Source organism: Myotis nattereri, assembly GCF_964212035.1.
Source record: "Myotis nattereri genome assembly, chromosome: 12".
NCBI classification, from domain to species: Eukaryota; Metazoa; Chordata; class Mammalia; order Chiroptera; family Vespertilionidae; genus Myotis; species Myotis nattereri.
Genome location: NC_138087.1, coordinates 39,419,561 through 39,439,954, shown reverse-complemented (window position 1 = coordinate 39,439,954; position 20,394 = coordinate 39,419,561). Strand labels below are relative to the sequence as shown.

Genomic DNA, 20,394 nt, shown 5'->3' with positions numbered 1-20,394 from the left:
TTTTGGGTTCCAGAACTGAGAAGAACGGACCCATTTCAGGGAAACTGAGACCTTGATGCTGGGCATCAACAAACCTGCAGCCGACCTATTTTCACAAGTTGGAGCACTTCCCCCTCCCTTACGGAAGGCCGCCAGACACCCCACTCTTTCCCAATAACTTCCAGACACAGGACTGGGCTTTCCTTACCTTCAGAATTTGGTCGCCTTCTAGAAGGCCTTCTTGGTCTGCCGAGGTCCCCTCTTGAATGCCGCCCACAAATATCCCGACGTCATTGCCACCGGCCAACCGCAGGCCCACGCTGTCCCCCTTCCTGAACTTCACCATCTTGGTGTTGGGGCTTCCATGGTTTCAGTTTCAGGGAGGAAAAAATGAAGATTACTTTTGTAAAAGGGGACCAACTTGAGCAGATGAGAGATTTAATTTCTTCTTTCTATAGAGCGATGTATAGTTTCATTTTTCTCCTATCATGTGTAATTTTATCTTCCTTGGGACTGTAAGATGAATATAACAGGCCCACTTTACCAGTGTCAAAGTGGAAACATAGAATGTTTATGGGAGCTCACTCAAGATTTGAAAGCAAAGAAAGGGCAAGGTTAGGGTTAAAATCAAGGCCATACAAACTAATCAAGCCTGTCGCTGCGCCAGGGCTCCTGTCAAACGGACACACAGCCTGGGTTCAAGAAAGCCACCTCCGCAGCCAGGAGCTGCTGCTCTTGAACACTGACCATGGTCAAGTGCATAGCATGGCGTCCCATTCCTCCCCCACCCAGGGACCCTCCTGTCTCTGCAGCCCCACAGAGGCACCTGGTAAGCAGCACGTTGCCTGTCTTGTTACCCAGCTGCCAACTCAAATATCCAGAATCACATTCCGGAGACGTGGCCGGGTAAGTGACACAGCAGACCCAACTAACGTCACAAACTTCACCCGCTTCCACATTTTACTCTCCCACAAACGATTTCTCTTTCTCATAAACACTAGCAACAGGGGTTGGTTCAAGGTGGCTGATTACATGCAAAATCACCATCCGTCGCTAAAAAAACGCCATTCTTCTGGATTTCAGTGAAGGAGAAAGAGCTATGCGGAAGAAGACAGGGAAAGAGAGACGGGAATACATACCCATATATCGCTTCGTCTTCAGGACTGGGGCGAAGAAAAGTCCTCGGCAATGCTTTCGGTTGAGGAGCTGTGGATAAGAAAGCGCCTGTCATTATCGACTTGGACTAAAAAGAGTGTGTTTGTCTCAAAATATAAAGATCACAAAACCCACCAAAAATTCAACTCTATACCTTATGCTTCATATGTGTCATCACATTAAACAACAAATGTAAGTCTTTACAGTGAAGTTTAATTATAAGATAGCAGGTGCCAGTCCTTTCTAAGTAAGTGAGAAATGAACCTCTAAAATGCAAGGTGTCTCTTCCATATTTGAGAATGATTTTTCAAGTAATTTTTCTCTCACCTTCCAGCCATCCTCTGGATTTACCAAACAGAAACTTCTGAAAGGGACTATTTATTTATTTAAAATGAGCCTCACCTGCCCAGCTGGTATGGCTCAGTGGTTGAGCATCAACCTATGAATCAGGAGATCATGGTGTGATTCCTGGTCAGGGCACATGCCCGGGTTGCAGGCTCAACCCCTGTGCAGGTGGCAGCCAATCAATGATTCTCTCTCATCACTGATGTTTCTATCTCTCTCTCCCTCTCCCTTCCTCTCTGAAATAAATAAAATGAGCCTCACCTGGAGCTTCCTCTTGGTGTTTGGGCTCCTGGCTGGTCTCGGTAGCAGCTGCAATATCTCCCGCACACTTGAAGGGAGTGGGTGTGGAGCCCATCCGGGACCATCTGTTCTGGATGTCCTCCCTCGAACTTAAGCATACGGCATATAAACATCTCATAACTAGTGGCCCAGTGCACGAAATTCATGCACGGGGGGGTGGGGGGGGTCCCTCAGCCCGGCTTGAACCCTCTCCAATCTGTGACCCCTCTCACAATCCAGGACCACTGGCTCCTAACCACTCACCTGCCTGCCTGCCTGCCTGATCGCCCCTAACCACTCTGCCTACCGGACTGCTCACCCCCAACTGCCCCCCACACCGGTCTTCTTGCTCCCAACTGCACCCCCTTGCCAGCCTGATCGCCCCCAACAGCCCCTGCCTGTCAGCCTGCTTGCCCCCAACTGCCCCCCTGCTGGCCTGATCGCACCCAACTGACCCTCCCTGTCGGCCTGCTTGCCCCCTCACCCCAACTGCCACCCCCCCCCCGCTGGCCTGATCACCCCCAACTGCCCTCCCCTTCTGGCCTGATAGCCCCTAACCACCTCTGCCTCGGCCCCGCCACTATGGCTTTGTCCAGAAGGTCTCCCAGTCTAATTAGCATATTACCCTTTTATTAGTATAGACTAGAGGCCTGTTGCACGAAATTCATGCAATAGGTCTTCCCTTCCCCTGGCTGCCGGCACTCGTTTTCCTCCGGCACCCAGGACCCAGGCCTTCGCTCCGGCCAGAGCCGCCTTCAAGCCTTCGCTGCCCCACCCGGCCACCCCAGGTCGGGTCGCACACGGGACGCCTGCCGCCCCGGGTCGCAGATAGCAGGCCCGGATGGCGTCAGGGCAGGTGGGATGGGATGGTGCTGTCCCGCCCTGCCTGAAGTATGCAAATTAGCAGCCATCTTTGTTGGTGGTTAATTTGCATATTGCACTGATTAGCCGATGGGAGGCGTAGCGAAGGTACGGTCAATTACCATGTTTGTCTATTATTAGATAGGATGTGATAGATTCACACAGACCTATGTGTGCACACAGCAGCGTGTGTGAGGGAAAATACACATCTCCTTACCTGGGCTTTTCCTTCAGCTTCTCATTTGAGGAATGATAATCATAGTCAGAATACGGCTGCCGTCTCTCCTCTGGGGAAAATGACCGGTTTGACTCTATTTCCGAGATATCTGGTTTCAAAAATAAGAAAAGACTTTGCCATGAAATATTTAAGACCTGTACCAGAAATTATCCCTCTCTGGTTAGGAAACATGGGAAACGGAAGAAAGGCAGGCAGTAAATGTGCTATTAGTCTAATAGTCTTCCTGAGGTGAAGAAAAAAAATCTGATAGTCAGATTATGAACTGCTTGTACATACATTTTTCACTAACATCTTCTGTCGGAAGGAGAGGGCATTAATTAATAAAGAGAAAGCCAAATAAAGAATTTTAGGTCCCTCTTTCATCATACTTTCTATCAAAGCTGCTACTGAAGACTCAAAATTCAATTACTGGGTCATACGTATATGCTTCTCCAACATTAATGCACACACAAATCATCCGTGCTCTTGTTCTGGGGTGAGAATGCAGCTGTTCTGGGGTGAGGCCAGAGACACTGCAAGTGTATCAAGCTCCCAGATGCTGCTGAGGCTGCCAGTGGGGTGAGGACCACACTTTGAAAAGCCAGGCCTTACACTCTAGTCCAGCCGTGGGCAAACTACGGCCCACGGGCCGGATCCGGCCCGTTTGAAATGAATAAAACTAAAAAAAAAAAAGACCATACCCTTTTATGTAATGATGTTTACTTTGAATTTATATTAGTTCACACAAACACTCCATCCATGCTTTTGTTCCGGCCCTCCGGTCCAGTTTAAGAACCCATTGTGGCCCTCGAGTCAAAAAGTTTGCCCACCCCTGCTCTAGGCTCTCAGCATGCTGGGATGATTTCTCTGCACTGTTCATAGCAGTAACAACAGCTTAGACATTGGACATAATGAAAACTAAACTAAGTTCTAGACAGCAATTCTTTTCAAAATCAACATCTGTTTTAAAACTTGAGAACCTAATATTTTTTCTAAACTTTGCTACACAAAGGCAATGCGAGATGGTTAAGTAGGATATATCATGATTACTTATGTTTATTGGTAATTTCTAGATTGTTCAAGTATTATCCTATGTATAATTCATATTTGAGAAATGAATATAATGCTTTAAAAGAGAAAAGGTGATATGGATTGCTAATCACTGAATACACAATATAAACCATTCTGTGTCTTAACATTACGGTGTCTACCAGTTTATGCTATCCTCCACATGGTCTTCTCTTTGTTGGAAATATTAATAGCCACTTTAAAAAAATACACAGGAGCCCAGCCAGTGTGGCTCAGTGGTTGAGTGTCAACCCATGAACCAGTCAGGGGCTCAATCCCCAGTAGGGGGCATGCAGGAGGCAGCTGATCAATGACTCTCTCTCTCATCACTGATGTTTCTATCTCTCTCTCCCTCTCCCCTTCCTCTCTGAAGTCAATAAAAATATATTTTAAAAATATATAAAAAAAAACACGTGCAAGAACGAGCAATTTACAAATGTATGTGGTTAGTTCTTCGAACTTCTCATACACACATTTCTTACTAACATGTTTTGTTCTCAGTGGCCTAATCTGTGTCCACCGGGAGCTCACAAGTGCACCAGAATTTCGCATGGGAAACCTGATTTCAGCAGACACTTTAATAAGGCAGTAACAACCGAACATTTCTCTTCTGGAATCTAAGCTCAACGGAAAGGCTTTCACTGGCAGCCAAACTTCCCGTGGGATGGCTGGGCCAGACAGAGGTGAGAACGCAGAAGCGACAGCCTCCCTTGCTTCCGGCCTCGCTCGCAGCCTCCTCTTTACCTTCTGAGTCGCTGTCATCTAACGCCGGGATGTGGATGAGCGTCTGCTTGCTGTCTCTCAGCACCACCAGCTGCAGTTTTCCTCTTGACTTTTCTATCAGTTTTCGAGCATCCGTTAAAGACATGTTCTCGGTTACAGTGCCATTTATCTGTGTTTATTCACGGCAAAAGAGAAAATTCACATTTTCCCCCACTAAAAATGTAAAAGACTTTGCTCATCTATTCAAACAGACATGAGATTTTTTTTTTGGGGGGGGGGAAGGATGAGAGGGGGCTGAATAAAAATGCATTATCCTTTAAATTAACTATAACCCTGCATGCCTGGATCCCAAATACAGGCATGAGAGCGCTGTCGTGTACTTAAGTTACTCTGCTAATTTATTTAACTTCCAAGCTCAAGACGATGGTTTGGCTTACTACCGGAAGGTGTCTCCTGACCAGAGAGGTTTACAAGAACTATTAAATATTCAGCATTCATATACCACCAACTCGCCCTCTCATCTTTCCTTCATTTAGGGAATAGGAGCTTAAACTTGAAACAAACAGGGAAAGGAAAAAAAGTACTCAGTGATATATTTTTTAAAAACTGCTATTAAACTATGACAGCGCTCTCCAAGTCTGGTTTTTCTGATAAAATGATCTCACTGTGCTGCTCTTGCCAGTCTCTGTCTTACTACTGCGTCCCAGTGCGACAAAGTCCCACTGTGTTCGCACCTGGACACGGAAACGCAGACCAGGAGCCAAGCATGAAGCCGACCGTCCTCTACCCTGTGCACCCACCTTGAGGATGATGTCCCCTTCGTGCAGGTTGCCATCCTTGGTTGCCAGACCGGTGCTGGTCATCTCCTTTATGAAGATCTGACTCCCCAGGCGGAGGCCATACTCTAGAAGACAGAAGCAGACCCTGACTTCAGCAACTGGCTCAGAAAACTTAGTCTGGTTTTCAGGACGATTTAAAAATACTGATGAAAAAATAATTCTGCATGTGGGATATTCTGTAAGACAACTGGCCTGGAATCATCCAAAGAAGTCGATGTCGCCCTGGCAGGTGTGGCTTACTAGGTTGAGTGTTGTCCTTTGCCCCGAAAGGTCACAGGCTCAATTCCCAGTCAGGGCACATGCCCAGGTTGCGGGTTTGATCCCTGCTTGGGGTGCTAACGGGAGGCAACCAATCAATGTTTCTCTCTCACATCAATGTTTCTCTCTTTCTCTCTCTCCCTTTCCCTTCTTGTCTCTCTAAAAATCAATAAAATACATATTTTAAAAAGTCAATGTCATACAAAATAAAAGAGGCAGAGGGACTGTTCCAGATTAAGAGACATAAAAACTAAACGCAATGCAAGAACCTTCACCAAGATCCTTGGTCCAATGTGGGGAAGAGGTTGGGGGGGGGGGGGTTACATCATTTTAGAGCAACTGCAAAATAAACTGTACTGTAATTTAGTAAAACGGATATTAATGTTAATGTGATAAAGGCATTATGGTTCTGTAGGAGCATGTTCTTAGCCTCAGGGGATACCTGCTGAAATATGTAAGGGTGAATTATGTGTACGTTGCCTGCAACATACTTTCAAGGGGTTCCAGAACACCCCTGGGAGACAGAGGATAGGGAACGGGAGGGATGAGGGAGAGGGAAAAGGAGCAGGAGAGACGGGGGGGGGGGGGGGGGGGGGGGGGGGAGGGAAGGAGAATGAAAACAAATGTGGCAAAATGTTAACTGTTAAATCGGTTAATGATGTTAAAACTAGGTGAAGGCTCTGTATGAGTATTTGCTATAAAATGAGCACTTTTCGAAATAAAACGTTGGGGAGATAAAAACCAACTCAGTACATCTTAACAGGTATATTCTGCTGGCAATGCAGCTGCCCACAGAAAGGCCTTCATCTGTAACAGTTTAGATTGTGTGGGGTTTAGCACTTGAAAATATTTCAGTGTGTGAAGAAAAGGGGTAAACAAACCAGGCAAAGCAATAAAGTATTTAACTAAAACCAGCATAGCTCGGAGGTTTTATGGATGTTGAATTGCTCTCAGAAGAAAAAACACTGTACTTAGTATGGCTCTGCAATTCTTGTGGGTTGATGAATTAATGTCATTATAAATGGTTAGAAAAAGTCTATAGAATCTTTAAACCTCCTGAGACGCATATTCCTCAGAGACAGGCTACTTAATGCAAATTTCCAACCTGGACAGCACCAAGTTTTTCACTTGGCTTCCTTTTTTTCCCCCTTTGGAAGGAGAACCATTAGAGAACAAGAGAAAAGATGTGTTTACAAGGACTGTAAAAAGTCAGAAGCCAAAAACCAACGCGAGGAATATCACACCACCGGGCTCTATCGCCCTGTCCATTCGCCTGCTTGTTTCCTCTCACCCATGGAAATCTGAGTTCTGGCTCCACCACCCACTGGCTTCAAGACGTGGGCAAGTTGCTTCCCCTCCGAGTTCCAGAATCCTCACCTAAACTGCAGGGGCCAGTGGCTTCCCTCGCTGCCCACAGGGTTTTAGTGAATCCTGGGTGTGACCGTGTGCGAGTGCCCCAGGACAGAGCGTGGGCCCGGCAGCCAGGTCTCGGCCCGCCTCGTGCATGGGCACGTTACCAGCGTTGGGCTCTTGGGTTCCCAAGACAGAATGTAAGAGGAAACCCTAGCGGAATCGCCAGGCAGATTTTATTAAGCTTATCTCAAGCACCAGCATAAGCTGAGGGAGACAACACAGAGGAAAGGAAGGTCCTCTGACCTGGCGGAGGGCCCGGCGCTGCTTAGGTGCTTTTATAAGCTGGGGACAACGCGGATTTGCACAAAACGATGGCTTTTAGAAAAAGGTGGGCTTGTGGAATTTTCCATGTCAGGGTAGGAAAAGCAAGCGGTTAGAAGAAAGATAAAATTCAGCACTTTTTTTTTTTAAGCTGGGAATGGAGGGGTGGTACATTCTTGCGGTCAGCTTATCTGGCCTTCCTTCTGGCCACCTGGCCATAACCTGGCTTCCTAGCCACTGGGTACTTTTCCATTCCGGAGGCCCAAGTCCCTGTGCTATCCTAGGCATACCAAACACTTCTCTGAAGTTTCAAATTCCAACCTACTACACAGCATTGTAGGTCCTGGCATAGAGGTAAAATGCAACCAAAATGCTATTGTTCTCTCCTGTGGTCTCATTTGTGTGAGCTTCACCAGGCTCACCGGCGGGGGTGGGGGGGCAGGGGAAGCATTGTTAACGGATTCCAGGTTCCCACCCCAGTGCTTCTGAGTCAGTGGCAGGGGCCTGAGAATCTGCATGTCTAACACGTGCCCAGGTGATGCTTGCGCTGCTTTGAGAACCACTGGCCTAGTAATTTAAAGCCAGATTTCTGCAGCCCGTGCTAGTTCAATGTGCTTGTCAATGAACTTTTCTGTGCCTGTTTTCTCGTCTATAAAATAAAGATGTCCTAACGCCTACATGAGGTAGTCATGAGGATGGAATGAGCTAGTCGGTGCGAAGCATGTAGGTCAGTGCCCGGCACACAGTCAGGGCCATGGCAGAGCTAGCTGTTATTATACTAGTGCTTTTCTTCATCAAGCTGTGATACCTTCATTTGCTTTGCTTTTCGTCAAAAGGACTCCGATGGGCTTGTCACCTTCGTGGTCCCGCCGCCCTCTGGGCTCGGGGGTGGGGCTGCCCAAGCGGAGGTGCTCGCAGCTCCGGGACATCTTGTAGCGGGCGTCGGACTGCCCCCGGTGCCTGTACTCCACCTCCGGGCTGTAGGCCCGGTCGTAGGCCTGGTCAATGCTCCGGCCTCGCCCGTGGCTGCTATCTCGGCCTCGCCCATAGTCATGGTCCAGGCCCCGCTCCAGGCTCCGGCCGCGGCTCCGGTCTCGGGCTCCATCATAGTAATCTTGGTCCAGGCCCCGCTCCAGGCTCCGGCCACGGCTCCGGTCTCGGGCTCCATCATAGTCATCACGATCCAGGCCCCGCTCCAGGCTCCGGCCACGGCTGCGGTCTCGGGCTCGGCCATAGTCACTGTGGTCCAGGCCACGCTCCAGGCTCCGGCCGCGGTCCCGCTCCTGGCTGCGCGGACGGTCGTGCGGATGCCCCCTCTCCAGGCTGTTCTCCCAGCTGTGCAGCCGGCTCCTCTCACTGTACCGATCACTGTACCCGCTGCGGGCGCTTCTGCGGTCAAAGTCATCCATCACCTCGAAAGCCCGGTCTTCCTCATTGAGCGGAAGGCCGCTCTGCAGCGGGGCCAGCTGGACCTTCCGGGGCCTCTTGACCACCTGTTCACCAAAGCACAGAGGGGAGAAAGGACAATCACAATTAAACGTAAGAGAATGTAACGGTTAAAAGCCCTGGTTCGCCTTCCAGTAAAACTGTGTCCCAAAGCCTCCGGCTCCTTAGCTGGAAAAAGGGACAATAAAGACCTCATAGGGTCAAGAATCAAGTCAATGAGTGTAAAGGTCTCAAGACAATGCCTGCAAAATTGGCTTATACAGTGGGGCCTTCGTTAACTCAAATTACTCTATCAACTCAATGCAAAAATCGGCCGAGAGACAGCTGGTATCTCAAAAAACTCGTTAGTAGGGACACTCCTAAGTCAAGGGCCCACCGTGCTCAGAGTATGAGAAGTACCAAGGGACTCTAAGTTGCTAAGTTACAAAAACGGAAATCCAGAAAGTGAGACAGTTTATATACAACGGCCTAGATTCTTCTAAAAGTCAGCGTCATTAAAAAGGAGGGTGGGGGAAATTAGGGGAAGAGGTGGGAGAAAGAGAAATCCTTCTAGATCAGTGGTTCTCAACCTTCTGGTGCTTTAAATACAGTTCCTCATGTTGTGACCCAACCATAAAATTATTTTCGTTGCTACTTCATAACTGTAATGTTGCTACTGTTATGAATTGTAATGTAAATATCTGATATGCAGGATGGTCTTAGGCGACTCCCTAGGTTGAGAACTCCTGTTCTAGATTAAAAAGGACAAAAAAGACAAGGGCTAGGTGCAATGAATGAACTTTGATAGAATCTCTGGGGGAAGAAAAAAAAAGTCTATCAAAGAAATCTTAGGATGTGGACTGGATAGTAGATGATATGGCAGAGTTGTTAATTTTCTTAGACAGGATCATAGTGCAGTTATGTAGAGGAATGTCCTTATTTACAAAAGACATATGCTGAAAGAGGACTGCAACTTCCCTTCAAATGGTTTGCGGAAAGTATGTATGTGTTTTTATGCACAAATGAAGAAAAAATAAGTAAATATGGCAGAATATTAACATGTAGAAGATACATGTGTTTATTACATTAATCTTTGGAGTTTTTGTCTGAAAAATTTCATAATATTAAGTTTAAAAAAATAAAACACCACATACCCAGTGCATCCCCTAGCACTGCCCTTAAACTCACTATGCTCCAAATTCTTGCTGTGTGTGTCCACGGGCCCCGCTAGAGTGGGGCAGACCTGCTCAGGGCCAAGTGGCATCTGGCTCACTGTTGATTCTCAACCAGTGTCTGCTACATGAATGAGAGAGCAAATGAATGAATGCCACAGATGGCCGCCGGCTCCTAAGAAACTCTAGTTTATGAAGATGTAACACATCTTGTTTGGGCCTTTACAAATGAGTTTTTGAGCTAAAACATATTTTCTAAAGGAATGCTCTTTTATCATTGTTCTCAATCCAGTCAATCCTCATAGAGAATAACTGTCTAACCTGGCTCTGAAGGTGAAACTCACTCAGATAAAAGAATCATTGGTCGTACGAAGTTAGGAGAAAGACGAGAAAGAGGCAGGGAGGCATTATTTACATACACCCCTATCTCATCCACTGCATCGCCCTCCTAAGGTACTGAGGATATAAGAAGTCGCGGCCCCTAGATGATGTAGGTATGTCAAGTGCCTAAAGGTGAGTGGTCATTTTCTTCCAGGGATAAAAACAAAATTCTACTGAGGCGAGAGGAAACAAACCCAGGACTTACGATGGCAGCGATCTTCCCGCTTTTCCTCAGCTGCTGAACGGCGAATGAATGGAGCACCCCCTCCATGGGGGTGCCGTTAACCATGACCACCCTGTCATTTTCTCTGCAAACAAAAAATAAAAATGGGATGTGAAAAACTCCCGTTCATTCACTGTCAACTATTTACTTAGGAACAGAGACAGCCAATGGATGTGAAATACGTATCAAGGGGCTCCACGTCTGAGGACTCCCAAGGCTTCCTCAGCCGAGTCAGTGTGAGTTCTCCCGAGGCCGGAACCCAGGAGTCATCAGCCCACTTTCGACTGTGTCTACTGAGAACAGCGGGGGAGAAGGACCCAAACCGCAGGGGCCCCCAGGAGCCACCGGACAATGGCGAGGTCTGAGCACCAAGGGCCTCCTGCACCGGCCTCCTCACCCCGGTGCACACAGGGCGTCAGGAAGTCTACACAGACCCTCGAAGAAGGTTTGTATCCACTTGTGCTCTGGACGGGAAGAAGTCAAGAGCATGCCTCAGAGTCATAAAGAAATTTTGAGGTCACAGAACCCTCTTACTTTATCTCACCCCAAAAACTATTGCAAAATTCCACTCTGCTCTCTGAAACACTACAAACTTCGACAGGACCATGCAGAGACTTGGAATGCCAATAGAACCTACACTCTGGAGCTGTCTGGCCATGGCAGCCACGTGACTAACTTTCGCTTCTGCCCTGAGAAATGATGGTGAGGGGCTCAGACATGTATTCTTTCAAACAGCATTCTCTCTTCAGACCAGGAAAAGGGTGGCAGTTGGAAAACTTGTGTTTTCATGGAGTAAATTTTCCCAATTTCCACATCCCTCTTACAAAGCAGACAAGCATTAAGCCAGAGTATCCTCATTAAATTCTTAATGAACATAAAATAAGCAGCGTTGGGTATGCTTTGCGGGGGGCGGTGGGGAAGCAATGCCAATCTCCGATTTCATGTTCAGAAATGGCCCCTAAGCCCAGGAATGACAGCGGTGATAGTTAGAACTACCTTCACAGGAACCACTGCTCTCCTTCCTCCATTTGGATGTTCCCAAAGGACTGATGTGCTCTGGCCCTAATTCTCATATAAATTCACATGTATGTATATAAAAACACACACAAACATATAGATAAAAAAAATATGGTTTTTAAATATTATTTTATAATGCACACCACCCACAGCATCTTGTCTGGGGCCGACCCAGTGGGCTGCAGGGGCTGGGGCGGGAAGGGAGGCCACTCACTGAAGCAGCCCGTCCGCGGGCCCACCGGGAAGCACGTCAGAAATGACGATGGACGTTTCTCCATTTTCAAAGTGGGGGTTGTCTCTGCCTCCGGACACTGCAATTCCAAATCCTCTTTTGGAATCCTGTTCATTGAAGTGAAGAGAAAAATTTAAAAAAACAAAATAAAAAAAAAAACACACACACCTTCCATACGTGGCTTTCAGGATTTATTACAAGCACTCAATAAAGTGAAGGGCAACCCAATCACCAGACCCGGTTCAGGAAGAGCGGGCTTACAGAAACAAAATAAAGCGGCATCCTGGTTAGCCGACAGGTGTATAAAGGGAAATTCCTTATCCAAAAGAAACAGCCCTGTGAAGGCTGGGGAAGATGGATAGCACTGACTGGCGTCATCCCTAGAAGCTGGCAGGGGATGGGAAATAACACTTTCTGTCCGAAGAGGGCCGTGCTATTTGAGTAACCAATCCTACCCGCTCTCGTATCCCAGCCTGAGCTGGAGCAGCTGCAGGCACCGCTGAATCCGTGCTGAAACGGTATTTTGTAAAGTATTCCTTTCACTCCCAAGTTAGAGGAGCTCGTGGGTCCATTTTAAATATGGGGTGAAAAATAAGTAAATGGATTTTAAAGATCAAGTCTGAAGATAAACTTAGTTTTGAGGTCTTATGAGACAGCAAAGCATTAAATTCTTTTCTACATGCACATAAAATGGGGATACAGATTAATTACTTCCATGTCAAGAACTGTTAACAGTGAGCCCAGATAACACAGACTCTTAATTCAGTTCAGTGTTCAGGAAAGCTAGGATGATATGGGTAGATATGACTATATCTCTAGAGCAGAGTTTGATTATGTAAAAATCTACTCCGAGAATAAAAAATTCCCCCTCAAGAAAAGTTCCCACATGGGACCCACTAGGGCAGTGATGGCGAACCTATGTCAGAGGTGACACGCGAACTCATTTTTTTGGTTGATTTTTCTTTGTTAAATGGCATTTAAATATATAAAATAAATATCAAAAATATAAGTCTTTGTTTTACTATGGTTGCAAATATCAAAAAATGTCTATATGTGACACGGCACCAGAGTTAAGTTAGGGTTTTTCCAAATGCTGACAGGCCGAACTCAAAAGGTTCGCCATCACTGTTCTAGGGGGACAAACAGTCCCCAACACAAACAGGCCGGGCTGCCCGCAGCTGATCACATGGCTCTGGATGTGGCAGCACCATCACTCGTGCCTGGTTTTACACAGAGGCAGCCCCATCCTCTATTCCAGGCCTAAGATGTCTCTCACCTTGGCCAGACGGGCATCCACAAACGAAGGGGGATGTGACATGCTGGGGGAAGGGCACAGAGAAGAGACAGAACTGAAAAGTGAGGCCTAAGGGGGGGACCCCTCCACTGATGAAACCAAGGTCACTAGTCCGGAAGTTTCAGCACCTGAACACTGATCTGTGTGTTTTTCCCTTCCTGCATTAATTTAATACATATTTACTCAGACACCAATTTTTCATTAAAGACAGAAGTTGAAGAAGGAAGACTCCATTTAAGGAACTGACCATTCCCCTTTAAGAAGTGACAGAGACTGGAGGGATTCAGAGCAAGAGTAAGACCCTCAGGGCCCAGGAAAATCACAGCGATGCTGACCAAGGCGGCTTGATGGAATGAGAGTTGGGGACCACGAGTGTAGTTCTCGTCCAGCTCAGCTGCACAGAAATCACTTGCACACTCTTGGTGGCTATGCTGGTTTAGAGTGGGGTTATCACCTATCATGCCTACCTTGAAACCTGCTCAGAATAAAAGGGAACGGAGCTAACATTTATTAAGCCACGACGCCCTGCATTGGAAGCTGTTTGTATTACCTCACTTAATCAAGAGGAGCAATACCTCTGAAATGACTTTTAAAACTAAGTAAAATGGCCTTCGCAGGTGTTACTCCATTGGTTGAGCATGTCCCATGCACCAAAAGGTTGCTGGTTTGATTCTGGGTCAGAGCACATGTCTGGGTTGAGGGCTCAATCCCCAAAAGGGGGCGTGCAGGAGGCAGCTGATCAATGTTTCTCTTTCTCCCTCCCTCCCTTCCTGTATCTAAAATCAATCAATCAATTTAAATATTTAAAAAATATTTAAATTTTTAAAAAATTAAGTACAATATATTCACATATATTACTTCTACCTTCAATACCACTGGAATGAGGGGATATTATTTTATATCTAATTAACTCAACACCTCTTAATACAATAAGGAGTGAGAAAGGCAAACAACCCATGTCTCCTGTTTGCTAAGCCAATGTTTTAAATTTAGTTTAGACTTCCAGCTCACAGAAGGAGTTAAAAGTTTTCTATATATTATAATCAAAATTATTAGAGTTGCAGAGGCTACTATCTCAATGTCCTTCAACAGTACAGGTTATTTCCATTCCTCCTCTCTTTTTCTCTATTTTTTCACAACCTGTTCTGTCTGGAAATAGATGAATGCACTGAATAACCTCTAGAATCTTCTATGTTATACAGACCTTAACCAAAACAATGTAATAGCGTGCAAATCTTTGTTAATGCGGTAATTATTGCCAGCTGTTCCCTACAATGCACTATCCACCTGAAGGGGAAAACCACTGTGTTTAGAACAAAATGAGCAAGACCTACGATCTGTAAACACGAGAACATGACCGTGGCCTGTGCAGCACGTGCGGCACTCACCTTCTGCAGGGTCACAGTGTACTGCTCCCATATCACGTCCTCCATCCCTGGGGCCTGTGTAAAACAAGCAAAACCAATTTGATTAAAACCTCAAACATTTCAACGCTAGAAATGAAACCAGAACTCAAAATAGCTCAATATAAAAAAGTCCGGCTTAGACTTTGAATATACCAAAAGTTGGTGTGTTTGGGAACATTATGCTGCCTATTTTCAAACACTCTTTCCTTCAATGAAATGGCATTCTTAACAATCCTAGAAAATTACTAAAATACATAATGAAATATATGCTCTAAAAAGAATAAAATATTCTATGTGGAGCCTTTTTATGATCACCACTCCAAAACACTGTCACTACAGAATACCTTAAAAAAGAGAATTAGCCTGGCCAGTGTGGCTCGGCATTTGAGTGATGACCCAGGAACCAAGAGGTCACCAGTTCAATTCCTGGTCAGGGAACATGCCTGAGTTGTGGGCTTGATCCCCAGTAGGGGACATGTAGGAGGCAGACTATCCATGTTTCTATCTCTCTAACCCTCTCCCTTTAAAAAAAAAAAAATCAATGAAAACATATTTTTTTTAAGAATTAGATAGTTTCAAGCAGATATCTTTCATTCTTTTGCTTTTCTTTTTTAAATATATTTTTATTGATTTCAGATAGGAAGGGAGAGATAGAAACATCAATGATGAGAGGGAATCACTGATTGGCTGCCCCCTGCACGCCCCCTACTGGGGATCAAGCCCACAACCAGAGCATGTGCCCTTGACCGGAATCGAACCTGGGACCCTTCAGTCTTCAGGCTGACGCTCTACCCACTGAGCCAAACCAGCCAGGGCTTGCTTTTCTTTTTTTTTCTTCTTTTTTTTAATATATTTTTTTATTGATTTTTTTACAGAGAGGAAGAGAGAGGACTAGAGAGTTAGAAACATCAATGCGAGAGAAACATTGATCAGCTGCCTCCTGCACACCCCCTACTGGGGATGTGCCCACAACCAAGGTACACGCACTCCCTTGACCGGAATCGAACCTGGGACCCTTCAGTCCACAGGCTGATGCTCTATCCACTGAGCCAAACCAGTTAGGGCTTGCTTTTCTTTTTAACCAGTCTCTGCTTTTCCTATCAAAGGCAATCTCCTAGGCAAGTTTCCTGTATTTTTATATCTAAAGGAATCCACGGTCTTATCACAAAAAGTGTTCAGTTGTGTAACTTGTGAAATCCCTTTTTTCCATCAGTATTGCTGGATGTGAAAAATGAAAATGCCTGCATATTCAGACCACTGGGGCTTCCGGTTCTAACAATATTCCAAAATAGATGTATAGAAAAACCAGGAAATAGTGGGCATCGTTTAAAAAATAATAATAATGTGTTAGTACAGACTGCCTTGAAGGGAAATCCTTAAAGGCTACAAATGCCAAGACAGCTCAAAGCTGGAGAGATAAGCCAGCCCTGACACAGGCATTACAGGAGCTGCTGGGAAGAGAGATAAATTGTAGGATCCAAACAGGATGGAGATGAGATCAAAGTAGATGTATTAGGGGGCGGGGAAAACCCAGGCAGAGGGAGATGCATGGACACATCTCATCCTTGGTGCCGAGTAGAATGGAAATAACTAAAAATATCTCGCTGGAGAATTCCTATCAACAGAACTGTACTCACAAAGGTTTGGGACTGAAATTCATATTATGGATGTGAGCACATAAGACCCACACACTCCGGCCCAAAGCGGTTCTGCTCTGGAAGGACCCAGGTATCCAGAGGCAGATGCCAATTCTCTCCAAGGAACTCACTCAAGCACAGGCTTCCAAGAAGGCCCGAGCTACACAGCTGAGGGACAAGAGTTCACAATCTAAACACACACATCCGACAAGCTGCGTGACTGACAGTTAAAAGAAACCAAAAGCTGCAGAATCAAATGTGGTCAATACTGGACATACCAGTCACAGACCAAAAAACAAGTATGTTAAATATGTGCCATGTTTACCACAGGAAATTAAAAGGGGATACTGAAAGTATAATGAAAAAAACAACAAGAGACCATCAAGAATGACTAAAAGCAGATCTGAAAAAGAAAAAGCAAAATTCTTAGAAATGAAAAAATGTGGCGATTGAAATTAGATAAACAATGGATTAAACCACATACTAGTACTGCACACAGGTGAAGACACTCATCAATGAATTGGGAGACAGACGTGAAGAAATAACCAGGATGCAGCACAAAGCATTTGAAAAGTGAAACAGGACAGAGAAGAGTGACAAAGGATCACAGTGCGTCTAATTATATGTTCTGAAGGAGGTGATAAGTGGAGGAGAGATGCAAAACCAGAAGAGATCATGGCTCTTCCAGAATTGAGGATGTTTCCGGTTCAGGAAGCCCCGTGCATGACAAGGTGGGCAAGTTTTTAAAAAGAAAAAAGCCCTGACTGGTATGGCTCAATTGGTTAAGCATCCGCCCAGGCACTGAAAGGTCGCCAGTTCCATTCCTGGTCCACTAGGGGGCGTGCAGTAGGTAGCCAATTGCTACGTTCTCACATAAATGTTTCTCCCTCTCTCTAAAAATCAATAAAAAAAGAAAAACACATGGAACTATCACGGCAGAAAAAGATACAGTGACTTGAGAGCAGCTAGACAGAGAGATTACTACTAAAAGAACAACAATTAGAAGGAAGGCCAACTTCTAAAGAGCAGTAATAGAAGCCTGAAGTCAGTACTGTAAGATCTTTAAAACAATACCTGTTGATTAACAGAGCAGAAAAGAATTTTTTAAAAACACAAAAACTAGCCATAGCTGGTTTGGCTCAGGAAAAACTAACCAATACCACGGCAATCACCCCTAGGATTAAGCAATGCTATGGGGGTGAGCGTCCAAAAAGAGAGTATTTCGGTTAAATGAACCGACACAGTGAAATGTCCGGGCACTGAAAAGAATTATTTAACTCCCATCAGTGTGTTTAAAAGTTTCTTCATCATGACGACTGTGTGTTCAATTAAAGAGAATTTTTCATTTTCTGGTCTGTGCACTGTTGGTGGAAGCAGTGGGAATATAAATCAGTACAAACCTTCCAGAAGGCAAATTACCCGTGTGTTCCACAATGTAAAATCTGCATATCCCTTGGTCAATCAATGCCACTTCTACAAGTTTACTCTACAGAAATATTTGCACAAGCACACAAAAACATACATATAAATTTGCTTATATCTGCTTATATTTTTTAAACAGATAATCACAAAATATCCAACAATAGGAGAGTAGTTACATATATGTATACATAGAGCTCTATATTTAAATGTCTACTGTGGGGATCAAGACACAAAACACCCATATTTCCATTCCTGTTTTCATATATGTGCTTCTAGGGAAAAGACTAGAAGAATAAATACCAAAAAATGTCAAATTTCCCCCAAGAGCTGTGGAATGGCAGAAAATATTTTTATATGAGCACATTACTTTTAGAATACATTTTTAATACATTGTATTGACTTTTTACAGAGAGGAAGGGAGAGGGATAGAGAGTTAGAAACATCAATGAGAGAGAAACATCAATCAGCTGTCTCCTGCAAACCCCCTACTGGGGATGTGCCCGCAACCAAGGTACATGCCCTTGGCCTGAATCGAACCTGGGGCCCTTCAGTCCATAGGCTGGCGCTCTATCCACTGAGCCAAACCAGTTAGGGCTACATTTTTATTTTAAAAACAAAAACAACAAACTCCCTTTTCAAAGTTTTAGATTTACATATTTTTTATTGTTTAGGCAAATAAATGAATTGCTATAGTTTTTTTTTAATGTTGCCCAAGTAGAGTAAGCCTGGATTTTGAAATTCACTGTTCTTCCATAATGAGATTATACTGTCTTGATTTCTGTGCTGCCTGCAGGGGTGATTTAAATTAGATTTGCCCCAGGTTTACTGGATGGAGGGAGTGATTAGTGGGGTAAAGGGGAGGTGGCAGAAATGAAAAAAAAATCTGATTTGCCAGAGAGCGGGTTAATCCCCTACCACTACCAATGGGACTAAGTCAAATTCTTAATCAATGAGACCTTACCAGGTGCCTAAAGGCCTCACCAACTTAGATATGACTCTCATCAAATTGCAAGGGTCTTCTTCTTATTCCGGGTTAAGAAACTGTGGCATAACGCATTCACTACTGAAACATAATATTAAAAGAATATATGTTCTGCTAAACTAAGTGATAATTTTAAAATCTTAAAGGTAAGGTAATTGAAGAAAAATAAATTTTAATACCTCCTTCGAGCATTAAAAATATACAAGAACCATGTGTATGTATTTATTTAGTCCACAGAGCTGTGACCTTTTTGCAAAGGTCTCAGAGGAAACCCTTCGTGGATTGAGAGCCTTCCTTCATTCATTCCCTCACTCACTCACTCATTGGAAAATATTTATTAACACCCCCTACACACCAAACAGGTGGTTCCGGAACTTGCGACACATTGGTGAGTAAAACAGCCAAAGGCCATGTTGAGTTTACCACCAAGGTGTGCCCCAAAAGCAAACCGCTGAGTGTCTTCCCTGCCTCTTCTCTACACAGGATTGCCTGTTCAGAAGCACACAGCGCCCCCCATAATCACACACATCCCTCAGAACACCAGCCCTGCATGCATCCCTGGGGGCAGGCTGCCAGCGTGCAGTGGCGTAGCTGAGAGCCGAGCTCATGCCTTTCCAATGGAACCCCGGGCCTTTGGTCCTACCCACCCTGTGCTGGGCTGTGGGTAGATCAGAGAACCTCTACCAATACTCAGACTGTCCGCGTGAATGCCCGCGGGCGGCTGCTCAGCACTAGGCACTGTGCATGCAGGGCCATCGGAAGAGCACACGTGTCAGAGATAAAGATATTCCGTATTCCACGACGCAGTGAAATGTGTGAATGTGTGCACAAGGGTGCACAAGAGGGTATTCTTAGCAGCAAAGCCCTCCATAGCCAACACCTAGAAACAAGCCAAATATCCACCAAAAGCAGACAGGACATAAAAATCATGACCTATTATTAAAATGCAAAGTTATACAGCAACGAAGACACACTAGAGCCTCACATACTACAACACATGCATCTCACACGTACCACTGAGTGAGAAACGTCCTAGGAGAATTTGTAGAGTGTGAGATCATTGTTCCCAACAATGTGAAAATACGTAACTCTACTGTCCTGGACTTGTAAGAATATGGCTAAGCCTATAAATTTTAGGTTATGCCGTTTTTTATCACAATGGAGGGGGAAAAAGCCAACGAAACTAATCTTTTAGGGATATTTTTGTGTATGGATGTGTGTAGGGTAAAACTATAAAGAAAAAGCAAGGGAATGAGAAACATGAAATTCAGGATGAAACGGCTGAGGAATGAGGCGCAGTGAGATAGGGAAGGCCACCAAGGTCTGTGCCCTCCTTGGGGAAGGGTCATGGACACGCGTGCTGAGCTCACGGGGATTTGTGTTATAATTATGCTTTTGATTTAGAGATAGGATTCTTTTATGTGTACCAACTATTTCGTGAGTTAAAAAATGGGGGAGCACATGAGTCAACCTCACGGGCTACCTGATTCCTGGCCGAGACCCCTATACAAATATTCTTTTTTTTTTTAATCTTTATTGTTCAAAGTATTACATACGTCCCCTTTTCCCCCCACTGACCTCTTCTAGCTCACCCTACCCCCCACCCCAGGCCTTCACCACCCTAATGTCCGTGTCCATGGGTTATGCATATACGCACACAAATATTCTCTAATGCAGTACAGATTTTGCAAGGTGAAAGGGCAGAAAAAAGGGTGATCATTTCTACTGAAGGAAGGGCAAGGCAGGAGGCAGAAGCAGTAATGTGAGAGGGCGTATGAAGGCATGGCAGGGAATGAAAGGTGGAG

General features: G+C 45.1%; 1 protein-coding gene across 5 annotated transcripts in view; it reads right to left on the bottom strand.

The window, feature by feature from the left end:
- TJP2 (tight junction protein 2) overlaps nucleotides 1–20,394 on the bottom strand; it is a 107,294-nt gene that overhangs the window by 23,475 nt on the left and 63,425 nt on the right. For all 5 annotated transcript variants that reach the window (XM_081103871.1, XM_081103873.1, XM_081103874.1 and 2 more), the window contains 10 exons: nucleotides 14,531–14,584; nucleotides 11,831–11,955; nucleotides 10,582–10,684; nucleotides 8,207–8,891; nucleotides 5,428–5,531; nucleotides 4,649–4,796; nucleotides 2,837–2,945; nucleotides 1,741–1,868; nucleotides 1,119–1,185; nucleotides 188–338 (listed from right to left, as the gene is read on the bottom strand). In XM_081103871.1, the coding sequence (XP_080959997.1) occupies nucleotides 188–338; nucleotides 1,119–1,185; nucleotides 1,741–1,868; nucleotides 2,837–2,945; nucleotides 4,649–4,796; nucleotides 5,428–5,531; nucleotides 8,207–8,891; nucleotides 10,582–10,684; nucleotides 11,831–11,955; nucleotides 14,531–14,575 (1,665 nt within the window). In that variant the 5' untranslated portion in view covers nucleotides 14,576–14,584. The remainder of the gene's footprint in view (nucleotides 1–187; nucleotides 339–1,118; nucleotides 1,186–1,740; nucleotides 1,869–2,836; nucleotides 2,946–4,648; nucleotides 4,797–5,427; nucleotides 5,532–8,206; nucleotides 8,892–10,581; nucleotides 10,685–11,830; nucleotides 11,956–14,530; nucleotides 14,585–20,394) is intronic.